Source organism: Mus musculus, chromosome X (genome assembly GCF_000001635.26).
Source record: "Mus musculus strain C57BL/6J chromosome X, GRCm38.p6 C57BL/6J".
Lineage (NCBI taxonomy): Eukaryota > Metazoa > Chordata > Mammalia > Rodentia > Muridae > Mus > Mus musculus.
The window spans coordinates 42,183,743-42,206,201 of record NC_000086.7 but is presented as its reverse complement, the minus strand read 5'-3'; the positions used below and the strand labels follow the sequence as shown (position 1 = coordinate 42,206,201).

Genomic DNA, 22,459 nt, shown 5'->3' with positions numbered 1-22,459 from the left:
AATTTGACGGAAACAATTATTTCACTAAGTGTGCATGCATATACATGTTAAAAAAACAAAAGTTATATGATACATACTTTGCCTTTGCCTTGCTTCTGATTTTTTCCTTCAATGTCTTCAAAATCTGTGTCAGAAGAAAAGTGTGTCTCTGACTCCCTATGACAGAAAGATAAGCAAACATTTTAACCCTTCCTTAGAAGTGTGGATGATGTTTCCAATTTTCAACATTATCTAAAACCAAAGACATGGCTGACTCATTGTAAATCAGTGGTTCCCAGGAAGAATCAAGTTCTGGATGTAGAACAGGGTCCTGTGGGGAAGAGGGTGAGATGGCAGGAATGGGAAGGAGGGAAGAGAGGATAGAGGAGAAACATAAACAAAACCCACTATATACATGTATGAAGTAGGCAAAAATAGAAATTTAATTAATAAGAACTCAGTATTATTATTAACAGTATCTTATATTTTCATAAAATGAAAACCTTAAAACATTACCAAACATGTAAGACTATAAGACCAATTACAAGGACTACTATAAAACTGACCAATTACAAAGAATACTAAGACATAGGTTTCTCTAAACATTACGTTTTGATAATTTAATCAAAACATGAAAATGAATATATAGCTAAAATGTCAAGGCCAGTTCTACTTTCTGATACAAGGACCATACTTAGAGAAATTATTTTACTGCCAGGCAGTGGTGGCACATGCTTTTAATTCCAGCTCTTTATTCTAAACAACTCAAATAGAAATTTTTGCCAAGTCCCAGACTCTATAGATATCAGGGAACTTTTGCTTAGGGTTGCGGGCCAAAGGCAGGCAGATCTGGAAGTTCAAGACCAGTCTGCACTACAGAGCAAGTTCCACAACAGCCAGGGCCTATTCTACTCCTGTCATTTTGGGGGGGGGGGGCAGAGGGGAGAGGTTCTAGACAGGGTTTCTCTTTGTATCCCTGGCTGTCCTGGAACTCACTCTGTAGAACAGGCTGGTCTCAAACTCAGAAATCTGCCTGCCTCTGCCTCCCGGGTGCTGGATTAAAGGTGTGCACCACCATGCCCAGGCTGTCTTCTTTCTTTTTAGCCATTAACCTATAGCAGATCCATATTATCTTAAGTATTCTATATCAATATACTAATCTACAATATAAAATTGTTAATGATCTTCAATTTTGATATGCATAAGAAATTGCATATTTTTTGCTTTGTAACTGTAAAGTAGGAGTTCCTCGAGGCAGGCATATCTGTTTTAACTCCTTACATTATCTAATACACTGTCCTATCTTTAACAAGAATTTGCTACTTGGGAAATGGTTTTGTTTTTGTAAGCAGGCTCTCATTATGTAGTCCAGTCTGACCTCAAACTCCCAATCTTCTTGTCTCCACTTCTTGAGTGCTAAGATCACAAGTATGTACCACTAAATCGGGTTCAATATCTCCTTTTTTAAAAAAAATGAATTCACCGGACAGTGGTGGTGCACGCCTTTAATCCCAGCACTTGGGAGGCAGAGGCAGGCAGATTTCTGAGTTCAAGGCTAGCCTGGTCTACACAGTGAGTTCCAGGACAGCCAAGGCTACACAGAGAAACCCTGTCTCAAAAAATCAAAAAAAAAAATTAAAAAGATGAATTCAAGACAAATATGTCACTCTAAAGAGGCTGTTTTTCCTTAGGAAACTTAAAGCATAGCAAATATACACTGCAATTAAAATATCACAGTTTGGGCTGAAAATGTAACTCAGCAGACTACTTCTCTACAGTTTCCCAGGTTCAAACCCTAGCAATGCATAAAAATGAGCAAGGTAGTATATACCTGCAACCCAAGCATTTGGGAAATGAGGCAGAGAATTCAAGGCCATCCTCAGCTACACAGTGAATTTAAGGCTAGCCCAGGTTCCATAAGACTACCTCAAAACAAAAACAGAGACTACAGATATAACTCAATACTTAATATGCATGAGATCCTGGGTTTAATCCTAAAACCTTGAGGGAAAAGTCATGCTATTAGTCAAAAAACCCAATAGACTCAAAACCCCCACCAAACGAAATTAAAAATATGAAAAGGCACCAACTAACAAAGTAGAAACAGGCTGCCGTGGGGTATGTATCTACCTACTCAGTCAGCAGTTTTATCCATCAAACTTTTTCTACTAAATCAAGCTTCATAAAGAATCTAACTGGATTGCATATACATAAAATAGAGCTAAACAGATCTACTGGGCAATTTAAAGTCTTACTTTTAATTGAGACACCTCATGGAATTATCGCTTAATATAAAAACAGCTACTTAATATAAACACAGTGATGCACCACCATCTTTAATCCAAACACTTGAGAGGCAGACATGGACAGATCTGTGGTAAGTTGTAGACCAGCCAGGGCTACATAATTTTTTTAGACCTGGTCTCAAAAACAAACAAACAAACAAACAAACAAGTACACACCACATGTATGCACATAAAGTGACTCCTACAGAGACAGGGTCTCACTGCATAAGCCAGATAGACCAATATGTCAGCTATCCAGGCACCACGGCATACACTTGGCTCCCAGTGAAAAGAAAATACTGCATGAGCTATGTACTAGCTAGTTTTGTGTCAACTTGACACGCTGGAGTTATCACAGAGAAAGGAGCTTCAGTTGAGGAAATGCTTCCATGAGATCTGGCTGTAAGGCATTTCTCAATGATCAAGTGGGGAGGGCCCCTTGTGGGTGGGACCATCTCTGGGCTGGTAGTCTTGGGTTCTATAAGAGAGCAGGCTGAGCAAGCCAGGGGAGGCAAGCCAGTAAAGAACATCCCTCCATGGTCTCTGCATCAGCTCCTGCTTCCTGACCTGCTTGAGTTCCAGTCCTGATTTCCTTGGTGATGAACAGCAATGTGGAAGTGTAAGCTGAATAAACCCTTTCCTTCCCAACTTGCTTCTTGGTCATGATGTTTGTGCAGGAATAGAAACCCTGACTAAGACAAGCTACAATCCTCCCAATCCGCCCAAAGAGGGTGTTAGATCACCTGGAACCTAAATTACAGATAGCTGTTAAGTGACCATGTGAGTGCTGGGAACCAAACCTGGAGGCTCTGCAAATCAGTCCTCTCAACCACTTGCCATCTCTTCAGCCTCACAGTGTAGGTAACTTTTAAGACAGGATGGAAAAATAGAGGTAGGTGGCTCAAGTATTCAAACATCTTTTCTAGACCAGTATGCATATAACTTGTTTTTGCAACAAATAATTGAGATGTCTTATACTCATTTCATTTAATAACCAGACGACACTATAATCTAAATACTAATGTATGGTATCATTCCTTACTGACTGAAAAATTTAACATTTTAATAACCCGATATTCTTCCTCAAAACAACTAGTACCGTGTGGTAGTTTGAATGATAACGGCCCACATAGGCACATATGCTTGGTCTCCAATTACTAGCACTGTTTGAGACAGATTAGATGTAGTCTGGTTGGATGAGGTGTGCCACTGTGGGCTTTTGAAACCTCAAAGCCCACCCCAGACACAGGAAGTTTGTCAGTGTCTGTCTGTCTCAGCCCATATCTACCTATATGTCTGTCTGTCAGTCTCTCCCTCCCCCACATTCTGACTGCAGATCAGGATATCAAATGCTTAGCTACTGTGATAGCACCGTGCCAGTTTGCTTCCTGCCATGATGATCACAGACAAGCCCTCTAAAACTGTAAGCAGGCCTCCAATTAAATGCTTTTTTCATAAGAGTTCTGACATGATGTCTCTTCACCACAAGAAAACAGTAACTAAGGCATACTACAAAGCCAACAATGGATTCCAAATTGTGCGTTAAAAACCAATAATAGTAGAGGCTGGAGAGATGGTTCCATAGTTAAGAGCTCTTGCAGTGTTCACTTTCTAGGAACTCTAGCTCCAGGGAATCGGATGCTCTCCTCTGGCTTTAGTTGGCAACTGCATACACATGCACATACTCACATACAGACATATACACAAACATACAAGTGAAAATAAAATAAATATTTGTAAAATTAATACTAAGTTGTAGCATGTGTAAATTTTAAAAATAGATCCAAAATATTACAGAAGTGGCAAAAATAGAATTGAATGAGGACCAATAAAAAAAACTAACTTTCAAAACATGAGGTAATTTATATATTAAGATCTAAAATTAGTATTTCAATTTTGTGGAAAAAACATATGTAAATGTTATTATAATACACAGTACTTACTGCAGTAGATTAAAATCAGTTGGTATTTCTGGAGCTGCTATCATTTCTTTATCATCTTCTGGATCACCCCAATGTCAGAAATATATTCATATATTTATGTGAGTAAAATGACAGTGTGCTTCCTCTAAGAAAGACAGTTCCTTTAAAGAGAAAATGACATAGTCATTATAAATACACCACAAACATCAAGAAATATTCACACTCAAAAGCTTAATTCCCCAGTGTCTCTTAATGTGTTTTAGTAAAATAAGTATTTTGTTCTCTCCCATCTGTCTGGATGTTAAGAACTCTTACAGTAATAATACAACATCAAAGAAGATTGTATCATACATAATTTTGCTTGAAATTTCTCAAGACACAGTAACCTGAGGCTCCCCCAACCCCTGTCCATACATTAATCTATCCATGCATATGCCATCTTACACATAAAACATAAATATCACACATATACAAATAAGTATACACTAAAAAGAAATAGAATGTGGCTCTTACACATTTTTCTTAGGTCCTGAAGTCCTAAGAAAAGTTTAAATTATAATGTATTGTGCCTAAAATTTTTTAGCTTTTAATTGATGGTATCGTATCCAGACACGGTTTTTAAAAAGAGCTTTTTGTATCTTAAAACACTTTAAGGACAAGTTTCTCCATTCTTGATAAATCATATAATACAAAAGGCTTAGTTTACTAAAAAGAACCCTGTCATGATAATCCCATGCTGTGCCTGAAGTTAGTCTGAATAGCACTGGCCAATATGCTTGAGTGTGATCCTCAACAGAACAAATAAAAACAAGTCAGCAGAATAGAAGAATGCTACTTGTAGCTACCTATGGTGCTGTACACCTATAATCTCAGCACCATGAGTGTGAGGCTAGCCTAGGCTACATAAAAACATAACTCAAACAAAAAAAGACACTGGTTACCAAAATAAGTCTAAGTCTAGGCATGAGAAAGGGATCACGTCTAGCTTTGATAATCACAGGTGCATCTCCTAAATAAACAATGGTCTGCTATCAGTAACCAGTATATAACAAAGAGGGACAGGGCAAAAGGCTAAAGCATAAAATATAAAATGTGAAATCTTCTTTAATATTTATTAGTGTGTATATCAATAAGAGTGTCATGGGTGGAGGTCAGAGGACTTCTTTATGAAGGTGACTCCTTCCACCTTAATGTAAATTCTAAAAATCAAAGCCAAGTCCTCAGGTTTGAAGGCAAGTCCTTTCCCTGCTGAGGAATCTAACCTAACTATGGAACTTTTATTGTTGTTTTGTTATTTTTGCATTTTTTTGAGACTCATGTATCCTACACTTGCCTCAAAGTCCCTATGCAGAAGGATGACTATGAATTCTTGATCCTCCTGCCTCATTCTCAAGTGCTAGGATTATAGATATATACCACCACAGTCGACCTTCTATAGCTATCGGTATTAGGTTTTCTTTTTTCTTTTAAAAGAGAACCTAAGTACTTGGTGGTCACCCAAAGTAGTTGAGGGCCTCTGAGATGGCCAGTTAGTAAAAGCACCTTCCAAAAAAACCTGATAACTTGAATTCAATCCTTAGGACACGTGTGGTGGAAAGAGAACTTCCTCAAAATGTCAAATGACCTCCACATATGCACCATGTCATGCATGCACACACCAACACCCACATATTCCTACACACACCTACAGGTAAATAGATGTACAAACAAAAATAATTTTGAAGTAGGTAAAATTCAATGTATTTTTATAAAATGTTCACATATACCACACTTATGAAATTCTAATGACCTTTTCAAATAAAATAGACACAACAAAAAAAGCTGGGTGTGATGTTGCACACCTATAACCCAACAATTAGAAAGCAAAGGCAGAAGATAATTCAAGTTTCAGGCTAGCCTGGTCTACACAGTAAGTTCTAGGTTCATAGAAAGGGAAAAGGGCAGGCAGAGAAAAGAAAAGGAAAAGCAATTTCCTCATGAATTCATCAAGCCCTTAAGAAATATCAATTGATAAACATGTACTCAAAACACTATTTCCTATCGTTTACTATAGTCAGGCTAAAGTATGTATGTATGTATGTATGTATGTATGTATGTATGTGTATATATGTGTGTGTGTGTGTGTATATATGTGTGTGTGTGTGTGTATACCATGAATGATAGTATATACCTCTAACCACAGAACTTGGGAGGCAAGAAGATATGAAGTTCAAGGTCGTCTTTGGCTACACAGAGTTCAAGACTAACTTGGCTACTTGAGACCCAATCTCAGACAAAAGAGAAAAGAAAAAGAAAAAGACAATATAACAAACGCGCGGTGCGCAATCATTGAGTCTTCAAGTTGCAAAATCTTAAAATATACCTACTATTAGTATGGTCTCCCCCATATGCCAAACCACTGCCCCCTTCTAAGACCTTTAAATTATAATCCAGCTTTCTTAGTGTACCCTAAAGAACTGTATAATATTCTGTATTTCTGAGATTCATCATCACATATAAAATATATCTTTGTCTTCTAATATCCTATTTATGCTTTAAAAGAAAGGATATTTGATATTTTAAGGAAACTGTAAAGGCATAAATTCTCAAACGACAGTTCAGGAAATTAGGGTGGTAAGATTCCAAAAATATGTACTATTCATCTATGCTGTGTCATTGCATGTCTGAGCACTTCACAAGCAAACATTGTGGGGCAAGAAGTATTATTGTTCAATAGCAGCACTGAACAGAACCATGATATTTCTCATGGAACTACATGTGTAAGAAATATGAAAGAACATTAATTTCTATGAGAAAATATATATCCCTTAAACCTAAAATGCAAAACTCCATATATTCTGATTATATGTGTATTTTAGAGACAGGGTCTCACTATATACATCTGGCTGTCCTGTATTTACTCTATAGAACCAACTAGTCACAGAGATCCACCTGCTAAGTTCCAAATGCTGGAAATAAAGAGGTGAGGCACCAAGCCCTGGAGTTTTTGCTATTTTTAGTCATCTAGTTAACTTATTAACTAGTCAAACGATTTATCATAACTAAACAAAAAAAATGGCAACATTGCCTTGCAATTTCGAAGAGAATGCAGTAAACAGAGTTGCCAGCAGCAACTTGAGAAGTGGAAGAATTGAGGGGGTTTCTTTTTAGTTTAAATGTCTACACCTGTATGTAAACAGAATTTGCTTTTCCCAAAGACTTGCGCATTACAAAATTTACACACTAATGACTTCAGCCAATTGTGGAGCATAGGTCTGTAATCCCAGTACTCAAATGCACAAGGCAGAAAAATCTCAAGTTCAAGGGCAGCCCAAACTTGACAACTTAAGTGAGACCCTACCTTCAAAAGTAAAACAAAGGCTGAAGGTATAGCAAAGCACTTGCCTAGCAAGTTCAAGGTCTCCACTACAATGCCTGCCCACCAAACTCTCTTTAAGTGTGCTTAATTATATTAGAATTTAAGAACATGTGACTCTTATATTAAATAAAAGCATAAAATATTAAAAATCAAATCACTTCTGGACTGTTGCAGGTTATTATATGTATATATGTTACATATTATGTGTATATATGTTATTATATGTGTTATATATATGTATATGCATGCGCATGCTCAAAGATCACAAGGTGGAGCTCTCTCACCCAGTAAAAGAAAATGTTTGAGGTCTTGATCATATATAGGAATTCAGTGTAACTACTACAAACAAGATGCTGTTCCAACAACTGGGGAAGACAGAGCACAGCCATGAAATATGAATATGTCTCCAAGGCTATTGTCCTTGGAAGGGCCCTCAGCAGCAACTAGCTTTTGCTTTTTCTTATTAATAACTAAAGCCACCACAAGAGTGCACTGAGTGAATACATTAAGACCATCTCCTTTAGTCTCACAGGCATACAGTGTAATCTCTCTCAAATTACACTTCACTTGACCATGGTTCCACTTATTCTAGATTAAAAATGAAAGGGTCCCATAAGGAAACAATCCTAGATCTGCAATAGCTCGCTTACTCTAATTTACAAGATGAAATTTTGCATTTTCTCCTCATCGCACCTGAGATCCTTAGTGCAGTATATCCGTCCTGCACATATACCACATGCCTGTAGTTACTTAGTGGCTGTCTCAGTTATCACATCCACTGTCAGTATCACAGTGCTTTTGTTCAATGCCCCTTGTTTAACTTAGTATAATGGCCTCACAATGTGTAACTTTTTATCTATTATATTACAATCTTCCGTCTTACTATTACTTACTGTTAACCTATTTGTAAACTAAAGTATTTGCAATCTATTTATAAACTAAATGGTATCATACATATGTTTAGATGGAAAAAAAAAAACAGTACTACATACAGGGGTCACTTCCACTATAGTCTTAGACATAGGCCCACATAAATTGAATTAGCTATTCTATATTGCTAGTTGTTAAATACATTTAAATAAAAAAAAACTTGACAGCAAAGCAATAGGTGATTACAGACATTCAATTCTAAATAGTAAATTAAAAAAAAAAAAATCTCAGCAGAACTGTTTTTTATAGAAAGAAGACCATAAACTTGGGGCCAAAACTCATGACATATGTCTTGGGTTGGTGAGGGAGGACACAGGATGGTGAGCAGGAAAGCCAGATTAAGTTATATAGAGTTCTTACACTTAATGGATATGTTTCAAAGTTATCTATATTTAGTATATCATTACAGGATGTTATTCCAATTTGCATTGTAAGTTAAATTTAATAACAAAAACATCTTCTGGGGCTGGGTTGCACTAAGAAGCCAGGCACTTACTTCTATTCACTCTGCAGCAACAAATATACATACATACATACATACATACACACACACACACACACACACACACACACACACACGAACTTCCATTTCTGAACACATGAAGAAATTAATTACTGAAGCATGTAAACAGAAGTGTTTATATCTTTAGCTACAGAAACTAACTTTTAAAATTCACTTAAATTGTATCACCAAATTGAAACACACAAAAAGCCCTGGCATTTTGTAATAGTTAAAAAATATATAAAATTTTTTTCCTTGAAGAATAATTATTTGAAATGTCTTTAATTCAATCCCAAATGGTCCAAATAGAGACTACTAAATCATAACTAACACTGTTGCTCAGAATCCATGTATTACTGGGGACCATGATAAAGAACATCTGAGCAGCTGGTGTGTTAATTCTATCACTAAAAACTCTCAGCAGCTAAGCACTGGCAGACTCATGTCATCATCTTACCTCCTCAAAAGTCACATTCTTGTACTCATTATTACCATATCTAAGATGCCCATACACTCTTTCAAACTGCCACTGGCATTATAAGCACCGAAAATTACAAATTACTTAAATGTCCAAGCATGGACTAAGTGGCTGTACACCACAGAAGCAATGAAACTATTTACAGCTTTGTATCAAGGTAGATAAAATTTGAGACATTTAAAAACTGCTTACGGGCTGACGAGACGGCTCAGTGGTGAAGAGCACCGACTGCTCTTCCGAAGGTCCCGAGTTCAAATCCCAGCAACCACATGGTGGCTCACAACCATCTGTAACGAAATCTGATGCCCACTCCTGGAGTAGCTGAGGACAGCTACAGTGTACTTACATATAATAAATAAATAAATCTTAAAAAAAAAAAAAAAACTGCTTACAACGCTACTGTTGGTGCAAGAAAATCTAAATTCTGAAAGAGAATTGTACTCTATCCCAATTTCCTCAAGGTCCAGATGCAGTGGCATAGCTTGCCATCCCAGTACCAGAGAGACTGAAGCAGAAGGAAGAAATAACACAAGTTTAAGGACAGATAGATGGCCAGTGGGAAAACTGTAAAACTATGCTGCTAAAATATGATTCAGTCTAACTTTCGGTCTATAATGTTAAATTTTTAAACACAGAAAAACTGAATCCTATCATGAAGATTTCCTTTTATTATGCTTGCCAAGTGTATATTAACAGGGAATACAGACGTTTCTTTTGGAAGTGTTAGAGATTTAACTGAGGACATTATACATGATAGGCAAGTACTCTACTGAGCTCTTTATCTCCAGACCAGGGAACAGAAACTTCGTCATAAATGACAAACAGAACCAAAGGTATGTCCCTTCCTATTGCTCTAGCTATACAAGTCTGCCATTTAATCTGATTAAATGTCACACAGCCGCTTTTAGAATACAGGGTAAGAAATGGAAAGCTAACCATTTAAATTAGATATGAATGCATACCTTTAAAGGACAAAAATGTGCTGCCAATTGATGATTAATGACCTTTAAATTTTATTCATTTCAAAATATTTTTCCCTCTACCAGGCTCCCTAATTTGTGCCAAACTCTTCTGAGTAAATAAGACTTCACAGAATAACATATTATGCGGCAATGGCATGTACTCTTGATACCACATTGCAGTTACCACATACATCATTTGCAAAGGCATTTTCTTTTCTACAAACTGGATCAATCCTAAAAAATTCATGATGGTACTTCATGATCTAGACTTCAGGAACACGGAATCTAGAGAAGCCATATCTTAAAAGACATCTACAAAGAATCAATGGCATTTTCTAACTTCAAAATAAGTCCAATATCTACACTTAACTATCTTCAGGCTATTTTAAAATAAGTAGACAAACTAAATACACTAAAGGCTTTTTAAAGACTTCAAAATTGACTTTTATGGGGCTGTGTATATGTCTCAGCAGTTAGGAGCATTTGTTCTTGCAGAGGACCTGGTTTTGATTCCCAGTACGTATATCAGACAGTTCATAACTGCTTACACTCCAGCTCCCATGTGGCCTCCACTGGCACTAGGCATGCACATTGTGCACATAGGCAGAATATAAATAAATAACAGTCTTTAAAGAACAGCATCTTTTCAAACAGGAAGGGAAGCAATAAATTGAGGCAATCTACAAAGATATGGCATAGCTATATAGAAACTAAAGCCACACAGAATTGGAAATATGCATCTACCTGTGAACTGCAGTAAGAATTAAGACTAACTAGTCTGTGTCTTATTAGGGCAGAAAGACGTGGAGATTCAACAAGAAAAAAATATCTAAATTATTCCTAAAGACCCAGTACTCAATGAGCTTATACTCAACTGTACAGAGTTTCTGACTCCTCTAAGGATTATACCCTTTTTGATATATACTTGTTTTATCTCCCCCATCTCAGAAACCGGAACCATGCACATGAACCACTGAAAATAGTTTCTATTTGCCTCTGAAGTTGGCCAAACTTAAAAAGCTTTATCATCCTCTTCTCATCTGACCGGCAATATGAAAATGAATACCATAGTATACCTGGTAGTTGAATAAAATCTACTATTTAATTCTAAGTTTGCTAAATTCCCAGTTTGCTCTAAGAACTACAGTAAACTAGAAATCATATGGCTCTAATAAAAATAAAAACACAAGAAAAAGAAATAGCAATGCCCACCCCCCCCCTTTTTTTTGGTGGGGATAGGGTAGGAGGATGGACCTAGATTTTTAATGTCCTCCAAAGTCCATGTACTAAGGCTTGGGGCTCACCCAAGTAACACTATTAGTAGGTAATAAGAGGTTGTATTAACAGGACTTTAGGTCACTGGGGGAATGGTCATCAAAGAGAATGTAAATTAAAACACAATCAATTCAATGTATAAAATAACCCACTTTATAGAAGAGCACTCTACTGGTACTCTGCCTTCAGGCTCTGTCATATTTTACATTCTGATGTGCTACTTCAGTCCAAGCCAAGTGGAATAGCATCCTAGATTATCATAGACCAGAAGCTCCAAAACTATCAACAAAAATATAACTTTTTTCTTTAGAAGGCAAATACTCAGTTATTTTGTTATGATGCCAGAAACCGCACTAAAACTGTGTATATTTAGTTTTTTTTTAATTTAGTTAATTTAAGTATGTACCACATTAACATGATTTCCAACATGTTAGGACATTCTAAATAACCAGAACTACAAGTGTGTGCTGTGGTTAGTATAAACCTTTCAATTTAAGATATAAACAAAAAGCCTGGTGTGGTGGCGCTCGCATTTAATCCCAGCACTCGGGAGGCAGAGGCAGGCGGATTTCTGAGTTCCAGGCCAGCCTGGTCTACAAAGTGAGTTCCACGGCAGCCAGGGCTATACAGAGAAACCCTGTCTCAAAAAACAAACAAACAAACAAACAAACAAAACAAAGATATAAACATAAAATTTGAAAGAGGGTATTTCAAGATCTGGTGCTAACACTAGTAAATGATACACAGTATTGTTCAAGCAGAACACAGAATTGCTAGCCAGTTTATTTCATGCTGGGTACTACTTGTTTAACAGAAAACGTAAAGCAATGGCAGATAGCAAAGCAAGTCTGATGGCAAACTAGATGAAGACAAAGAGTCTTACCTAGATTCTAGGGAATTCAAAATTCTATTTCACAGAATATTTGCAAGAAAAAGAATAGAATAAAAAGTATGGTATTTACAGAGGTAAAATCCAGACTTAGAAAGATAAACTAGCATATATTTTCTCTCAGATGCAGACTCATGATTTTAATTCTTACCTATGTGTACATATAGGTGTGGATATAGATCATGTATGGAGATGTTATAAGGGGGAAGTGGAAGCATTAAGAGAATACATGTGACAAAGGTGAAAGAAAGCACACTACTGAGAGTGGAGGGATAGATAAGAAAGGGCACAGGGGAGAGGAAACGGGAATGGCTTGTCCAAAACAAAGCATACGGAAAAATGGTAATAATGAAGCCCATTACCTGTACTTTGTATGATAATTAAGAAACAAAAATAAATTTTGATTTTACCACCTCCCAATAGACTATATCAAAAGCTTCCAAACCAATTACCTAGCATTCACAAGTCCCTGGATTCAATCCCTAGAACCATAAGAAGCTAAACCAAAGGGCCTTTGGAAGGGGTGTATGAAGACCTAATACAGTAGAATCCTCTTAAAATATATACATATATAAATACATCTAAATGTAATCACCAAGTATCAGGAGAGAAAGCCCCAACTACACATCTCATGCTACCAAATGAAACCTCTGGTACAGGAATGGGTTATATCTAATTGAGTTATTGGCCAAAGGGGCACCATGGAAAGCAGGCTATTTATTGGCAAGGCTATTGATTTCTCTCCACAAACTAATGATAAGACCCTATTGCTAAAGACAACACCAACAATTTCTCCTTGAACATGGTACCTACCTAGAGCCTTCATCCAAACTGACTAGTGTTCATGACACTGGAAAGCACTCAGCACGTTTCCAGAGGAAAAAGGCAAACAACAACCCAGGTACAAGTGGTTCCCCTCTATCTTCAATGGTGACATGCCTACAAGATACACTGGTGCAATGGTGGCACAGAGCTTGTAGGACAAACAACCACTATCTGATAATATTTAAGGCCCACTGCACATGATGAAACACATGCCTGACTGACACTGCTCGGGTGGACAAGAACCGGAGACTAGACAGGTCATGCACCTAATACTGCTGCTCTGCTGCTAATGGAATAGAACAATGAAATGACTTTTAATGACGTTCTACTATACTCATAGATCAGTGTCTTGCCAAGCCATCATCAAAGGTGCTTCTTCCTGCAGTAGATGGGAACGAAGACAGAGAAACACGTTGAAAATGTGCAGAGAGAATAAGAGACCTTGAAATGCACAGTTCTAAATGTGATGTTTCTATCAAATCCCCCACGTTGGGGGTTGGGGGGGGGGCAGGGAACTGTGTGGAAGAGAAAGCAGAAAGACTGAGACCCAGTGGTGATAGAAGATACCTTCTAGACACAATAGGACATGTGCATGTATGAACGCACAGTATCTGTGGCAGCATGCACAGGGCCTGCACAGTACTGAGTCCCAGTGCTGGCAGGGAAGTAGAAATAAGCCCCCATCCCTAACCTGGAAGCTATTTCCAATTGACAGCAACTTTGAATTGAAAATTTCCTTTTCTCCAGTGGAATTTCACTGGGTATTCAAACCATTCTTTTTTAAAAAAATATTCATTTCATTTATATGAATACACTGTAGCTGTCTTCAGACACACCAGAAGAGAGCATTGAATCCCATTACAGATTGTTGTAAGCCACCATGTGTTTGCTGGGATTTGAACTCAGGACCTCTGAAAGAGCAAGCAGACAGTACTACTCTTTAACTTCTGAGCCATCTCTCCAGCCCACTCAAACCATTCTTAAGGACAGGCATCAGTCATTCCCAGCAGTAGATGGCCAACACAAAACAAACTCAATGGTTATTTTTGAGGATTTTGTCTCATAATGCTTTGTCTGGCATGTTTTTTTTATACTTTCAGGTCTTCTGTTTATGTATTGTGGTTTCTGCTTTTAGTTTTTATGGGATTTCTGTGTACACTAATACGTGTCTCAGTATCTGTATGTGTTTCTTATACTGTTTCTTTGACACTTTCTTCCTGTCTTTCTTTGTTTTGTCCTATTCTGGTCCTTTATATCATTTTTATTATTATTTTAGATGCCTGTTTTCTACTAAAAGTGAGAAAGGGTTTATATTTGGAGAGGTGGGGAGGATTCTGGGAGGAGTTATCAGTGAGGAAACTGGAATTAGAATATATTGTATGAAAAAATATTTTCAGAAGCAAAAGAAAGCTGCCAGCTATTTATTCAAGGTATCAATGTATTTTAATAATATAATAAAATAAATGTGTAAAATAACCACTTTGCAGAAGACAAGAGAAAGTTTTAGGTTTTTAATTTAGGGTTTTTATTTACTTGGAGGTTTATAATAAGGTTTCACTATGTAGACTGACCGTTAACTAAAATAGAGCTATCTGCCTGTCTATCTGCCTGTGTACCTCTGACTCCTAGTGCTAGGATCACATGCATGTACTATGCCCATCTTACAATTAACTTTTAATGCTAGTTTAACTGGATAGGTGCTTTGCCTGAATGTATAAATGTTCACAACATGCATGCCGGAGCATGAAGGTCAGAAGAGAGTGGCAGATGCCATCGGTTTGCTGTGAGGAAAAGTCCTCAACAAAGTGGGACTACAAGAAAGCTGGTGAGACACTCGCACCTAACATCATATACAATAGCAAAAGACTGGCAACCTTCTTTGAGACCATCAACAAGCTAAAGATGTTCACCTTTGACCGTCATATCAAACACAGTATTACTGAAAGTGACAGCCAAAGCAAATGGGCAAAAACTAAAAAAGCATGTGAATCAGAAAAGTAAAATGAATTAGCTTGGCTCCTAGATGACATGATCTTATATTGCTTTAAAAAAAAAAAAAAAGAAACCAAAATTTCCACACATAAAAACACAAAAAGTTAAAATTCTGTCAAGTTTCAGGACACAAAAGTCAGCACGTAATTCTCTTTCCTTCTATCAATGAACAACCCAAAGCAAAAATAAAATAATCCAATCATCAATAACATCAAAAGTAAAATACTAATGAATAAACACAACTAGAGACAGAAGACTTGGACAGAGAAAATACACACTGTTGAAAAAAGTTAAAAACACAAATACAAAGAAAGGTGCCCCGTATTAGTAGTGTGGAAACTGTGATACTGTAATACTCATAATACTGAATGGATCAGTAGATTTGCTGTAACTCTTATTAAAATTGGAACAATACTTTTCACACAAGTAGAAATACTCTTCCTAAAATTCACACAGAATTCAACATGCCCCAGGCGGGCAAACAAATATTGAAAACAAAAACAGAGTTGTGAGTCTCTTCTTGACTTCAAAAAATCTTAACAAACTTGGTGCATATCTATAATCACAGTACTCTTGTGGGGCAGGCATATCACTGTGAGTTTTATGTCAGCCTAATGAAAAGGGAATTCCAGGCCAGCCAGGGATACACAGTTAATACCTCATCTCAAAAATATGCTATCTAACACTATATTTATATACTGTCCAACAGTAACCAAAACTGCAGTGCTAACACAAAGAGAAAGCAAAGGATGGCTCAGTGGTTAAGAGCACTGACTGCTCTTCCAAAGGTCCTGACTTCAAATCCCAGCAACCACATGGTGGCTCACAACCATCTGTAGAGATTTGATGCCCCATTCTGGTGTATCTGAAGACAGCTACAGTATATTTACATATAATAAATAAATAAATAAATCTTTCAAAAAATACTTGCTGCTCTTGCTGAGAACCTGGGGTCTGTTCCCAGCACCCACATCAGGTGACTGACAACAGCTTGTGACTCCAGTTCCAGGGGATCCAACATCTTCTTCTGGCCTTGGACGCACTTTTTTTTACACATTTTTTTAACTGGATGGCACTGCAAGTAAAAGTGATTGTTGTACCAGCCTGATAACTCTAGTTCTATGGCCAGATTTTATCTAAAGGTGAGAGGAAAAAAGAATCAACTCCACATAAGGTCTCCTCTGACCTTATACATATGTTGTGTCATAGACATCAAATTTTCTGAGTATTTAAAGTTGGGCATGTTTGCATGACTATAATTTCAGTACTGGGAAATGAGAACAGGAGGCTTCCTGGCTTGTCAGCATACATAATTTGGTGAACTCCAAGACAGTATAAAAGGTGAAAGGCACTTGCAGAAAAGATCTAAGGCTGTCCTCAGCCCTGCCCGTGCACACTTACATAAATACATACAAAATGAATGGATATGGAGAAATCAGAAACCCTTGCACTGTTGAAAGGACTGAAAAATAGTGTAACCTCTATAAAAATAGTATAGAACTTCCTTAGTATTTGAGAACAGAGCTACCATATGATTCAGTAATCTCACTTCTGAGCACACACATAAAACAGAAAGCAGATGCTTGAGTTAAGTATTTGCACACTCACAGTCACAGCAATACTACTGACATTACTCAGGAGACAGAAGTAACCCAAATGTCCATCTACAAATAAATGCATAGACAAAATGTGCTGTATAAATACAATAGGCTGTTGGCTATTAAATCTTAAAAAGGGAACTGTCAGATAACATAAACCCAGAAACAGAAAGAAGAATAGTAGAAACAGAAACAGAAAGAAGTATACAGGAAAAGGGAAGCCATCTTATGCGTTTTCAGCTGATTATAACATGTAAAATTTTCTGAACATGTATTTCCTTACAATGTAAAATATACTGTGCAACACTGTCCCAAAACCACATTAACAAAGATAACTCAGAAAGGGATTAATTCACTTGAAGATATTAAAATACTGTATGGGTATGCTACAGTTATCACTTCTAATCCTATTCCAATTTCACTGTCTGTTCATATCCATGAGTATGTATCTGTACTTTAGTATATGCAAATAAAGCAACTCCCAATCTCAGATCTAAGATGATTGGACTTTTAAAAACCTTCCTAGAGCATTTGAAATCAAAGGGTGTCATATTTCTAAGCCACTAACAACAAGATAAACCAATTAAATCATCTTATAAAACTTCCTTAAAAGGACTATCTGCATTCTAAAACAGGAGGAAAAGTAATAACTCAATGTTCTAAAATAGTGTTTGTTATTATTTAAAATAATTACAGATTAAAACTAATGTGTCTATTTTGAATAGAACTAAAAGTATACAGCAGTGAACCTGAAACTGCAAGCACAGTTATCTATCTGTTATCTAATATCATGACATCCTTGGTTGAACCAATGGCTTGTTTGCTAAGTCAGTGGTCAGGATAAGAACCATCTGAATTAGAAACTCTTTTACAGCAAAATAGAGACAGAGAGAGAGACCCCAAGACAAATATGGTAACGAGTAGGAAAGGAATATATAAGCAGATTTTTCAGACACAAGGATCCCTTGTCTTACTCTATTCTGTCTGTGATTCTGACTTTGGTCAAGGTACTAGAAATGTTCTTTTCAACATGATAAATATCTCGTCCTCCTCCACCACCCATCAATGATTGTGCTTCGCTCTCCTAGTTAATAATTCTCAACTTAAAAAAAAAAAAGCTTTTCTTCTCCAACTGCTTCATATAAATTATTCTGTTGACTTGACCAAATATGCCAGTGATATATCAATTCTTGAGTATACTTGATTATGTCTCCACGCAGGTTAATCTCATGTAACCTCCTTTGGCTAACCACAACAATTTACTACTTTGTGAATGTTAATCTTGATTGTCAACTTGATTGGGTAGAAAAATGTTAAGGAGATTAGCAAATCATACCTCCAGGTGTGTCTCTAAGGGCATTCCAGTGAGAATTAGCTGGGGCACTAGAGAGGCCCACCATGAAGTGAGAGGCACCACATAGCCTGAAGAGGCAGTGAGAATAAAGGGCAAGGCAGGGCCAGGCGAGCAGACACTCTGCCTACGTCTGCTGTCCTGTTGCTGTAAGGTGAGCTGCTATGCTTCTTTATGTCCTTCCTACAATGGTGTGTCCAAACTCTGGAGACAGTCAAAAGGCGTTGTGTGTGTCACATACTTTGTCACAGCAACTTCTTATCTGTACATTTCTCTCACAAAATCAAGAGCAACAAGACTTTATTCATTACTATGTACATTTTAACTTAGTTACTAGAAAACCTACTATTCTATGGTGTAGATAATTTGTAGATCATAAAATGGTTCAGAAGCCAGGACAGTAGATTCAACTGTGGTACCATAAGAAGACTACTTTCAGGGGGTCCACCTACATATCATTATCCTGAAGATGTTCTGCTAGGTAGTCAAGCATTTTCTGTCATGGCTTTCAAGAAGCAGTGTTATCCACATAGGAAACGGTTGCAAAATAACCATGAGGGAGGGAGTATCTGCATTAAAAAATTCTGAATGGAGGCTGGTGAGATGGCTCAATAAATAAAGGGGCCTCCTACTGAGTGAAAAGACCTGAAGGAACAAGTTGTCCTCTTAAGCCCCCCCCCCAAAGACCACGGCATGTAAGCATCCCCCAACCTCCCCAACACACACACACACACACACACACACACACACACTAAATAAAAGTGCAATTTAAGATAAATGTTAAATGAATAGAAATGTTAACTCACTGTTAGTGTTACTTTGCCTAGTGCCACATGCCCTGGGTTTGATTAACTAGTCCAACCCAGAAAAGGGAAGTTAAAGAAAGCAAGGCAAATGGGGTACACTAGAAGGATTAAATAATTTTATAGTGGTCTCCATGACACAGAGGATAACAGTGTAAATGTAGAGTGTAGAGTCTCTAGAAGATTTTTCCTATAATTTCAAGTTTTGAAATAGGGAATCAAATTTCTCATGCAAAACATGAAACTGAACTGTACTCAATCGTGTGTATCAAATTAAATCCTACATGAGAACACAGAGAATTCATTTAGTAAATCAAATCACATTAAAAGGACTTTTCATCCTTGGGGGCATGGATTCTAAGAGCAATAAAAAATGAGGAAATTGGAGTTGGAAGCATAAACTAGTGGCAGGTTTACTCAGGACATAAGTCTCGGGTTTGATCTCTAACACACACACACAGAGTGAGAGAAAAGGGGGCAAAAAAATTAAACTTACTATAGCTTTATTATAACATTCTCTTCTAAATTTACCTTATGCAACAGGAGAAAACAGCATTTATGCCAATAATATGAAGAATTGAGCTGGGATGTAGCCCAAGGGTAGAATGTTTGTCTAGCATGTTGGAAGTCCTGTGTTTAGTATCAAGCATTATTTTTTTAATTAGGTATTTTCTTAATTTACATTTCCAATGCTATCCCAAAAGTCCTCCCATGCCCTCCTCCCTCCCTCCCCCCCCCCCACACACACACTCCCACTTCTTGGCCCTGGCGTTCCCCTGTACTGAGCATATGCAGAAATTGGAGAGAAATGTAAATTTAAAGACAGAATATCACATGCCTATCCTAATTACCAAAATTGAAAAGTGACATCAAATCCAGCAAAGATAGAGAGAAATTGACCCCCAATACTTCTATTGGAAACATGAAATGATAAAACCACCCTTACAAGGAGCTTGGAAGCGTCTTTAAAGACTGGACATGCATTTACCATAGCACCCAGCAATCTTACTGCAGAGCATTTTCCCACAGAAATGAAACCTACTGCTATACCAAACTGTACGTGAAGCTTTACAAGAACCAAAATTTGAAAGAAATTGTACTGGACTTAAGTGTGTCCCTCAAAAACTATGCTGAAGACAAGAGTGCTGGCACAAAGCTATAATGTCCTCACGTAGACTTGAGGGAGGAGGAGGGTCTCAAATTCTAGGTCTGAGGAGGCTACAGTGCAATTTTGTTGTTGTTGTTGTTTTTGTTGTAAAAAAAAAATCCACAGGCTTAGGCCTAACTCCCAGTACTTTTGCATGTGAAATCACTTGAAACTACCAAGTTAAAATGAGGTCATTAGTGTGGGCTTTAACACAAGGAATAATAGCAAGTGTTCTTATTAAATGGAAATTGGGAAATTAGATACACGGGGAAAGTACCACATGAAAATAAATGCAGATCCTGTCACATCAATAAGAAGCAAGTTGTAAATTTAAAAACTAAATAAATAAACAAACAGAGAAGTGGGTGATGCTTCCACAAACTACAAACACCAAAGCATACTAGCAAACTGCCAGAAAGTAGGGCAGAAGACATGAACCTGGCACTCAGAAGGTACCAATTGAGCCAACACACTGATCTTCACTTCTGTCCTCCTACATATAATGATAAATTTATCATTATATAGCTAAACAGGTAAAGTGGCAGAACCTGAATTCAATTTGATCTACGGAAAGAGACATACTATGGCACCAAAATGCAATTTGTTTTGTTTTGTTTTGTTTTGTTTTGTTTTGTTTTAGACAAAGTCTTACTGTGTAGCCCAGGTTAGCCTGGAACTCAATCTATATAGACCAAGCTTACCTCTAACGCCACTTGCCTCTGCCTCTTAAATGCTGGAATTAAAAGTGTACAACACCATGCCTCCACTATAAAATTCAATTTAAAAGCATTTTCTAAGTTCAATACTGTATTTCTAAAAGGTTAAGAGCTTAGTTTAAAGCTACAGAGATATTAACAAACAAAATTTTCATTAGGTGTGGTGGTGCGTTCTTACAATGCCAGCATCCATGATGATCTTAGGAAGATAGAGAAGTCGGACAAGGCTACATAGCAAAGCCCTGACAAACAAAGGGATTAGGAAGATTGGTTTGTGTTTTTGTTGTTGTTTTAGAGGAGAAAAGAGATGGGGCAGAAGAGGGGAGAAAAAGAGCCAAACTCCTGGGTTAAAACCATCTTCTGCACATTTTTCTCCCAAACTTATCCCTGTCTTATTAAGTTAATCCACATTAAGGGTTATTAAAAACATAAATGAGATTACACTCCAATTTTAACATAAAAGTTTCATTTCCTTCCACTGTATTTAAGTAGACTATCTAAAACTACCACACAGACATCCCTGAAATATCTTGTATCTTCAATGGATGCAATAAAAAAAATCATATGGTTATCAGTGCAGAAAAGGGAAAAAAAGCAATAGTTCCCTGAAAATTACATGAGAAATGAGGGGAATTATTATGTAGAGGAATTTTAATTCAGAACATGGCTGTTCTGGTAAGAGATCACATCCAAAGACCTTCTGGGTTTGTGTAATCTGCTGAAATACAGACATGCCTTTAATCCCAGGAGATGGAGTCAAGCAGATCTGGGAGTTGACGGCCAGCCTGGTATAGATCAAGTTTCAGGTAAAAAGTTTCATCCAGGGGTAATGGATGGCACATGTCTTTATTCCCAGCACTCAGGAAACAGAGGCACGCAGATCTCTTGAGTTCTAGTCAGTTCTGTTCAGTCTGAAATTCAGAGGCACTTTTACCAGGAGAGTTTTACAGAGACAGGTCCAGGAGAAAGAGAACAAGCTGGACAAAGATAAAGACAGAAGTAGCAAGAGAATGAATGAGAAGGAGACAGAAGACTAGAACAGATTGTTAAAGTTAGTTTGAGGGCAAGCAGGGCAATTCAGTGAGAAGCAGAAAGAAGGCAATTTGAATCAGTCAGATTTTAGAGGAGTTTTGAGCTAGAATAGCTGAGGTGAACCAGCCAGAGATCAAAAAGGGCTAGCAAAGGTGAGTTTATTCAGCAGTAAATCTCTCACCCTAGATAAGATTGTCCCGAGTCTAGCTAGAACCTTACAAGACTGGGCCTAAATTAGAGTAGAGTTCAAGTTACATTTCCATCATTATCTATAAGTCAGGAGCATCTCGGCCTGAGTGGATACCTCAATGTTAGAACATTTGCCTAACATGCAAAGGCCAATTCCCTCCACAGGTGAAACAGGGATATTCTCATAAATTCTAGTATACAAATGAACCATATGAAATGCTTGTTA

At 37.3% G+C, this 22,459-nt stretch overlaps 1 protein-coding gene across 13 annotated transcripts in view; it reads right to left on the bottom strand.

Annotated features, from left to right (window-relative positions):
• Positions 1-22,459, bottom strand: part of Stag2 (stromal antigen 2) — a 127,890-nt gene that overhangs the window by 70,985 nt on the left and 34,446 nt on the right. For all 13 annotated transcript variants that reach the window (XM_011250984.3, NM_001077712.2, XM_030251277.1 and 10 more), the window contains 2 exons: positions 4,208-4,347; positions 78-156 (listed from right to left, as the gene is read on the bottom strand). In XM_011250984.3, coding sequence (XP_011249286.1) covers positions 78-156; positions 4,208-4,251 — 123 coding nt within the window. In that variant the 5' untranslated portion in view covers positions 4,252-4,347. The remainder of the gene's footprint in view (positions 1-77; positions 157-4,207; positions 4,348-22,459) is intronic.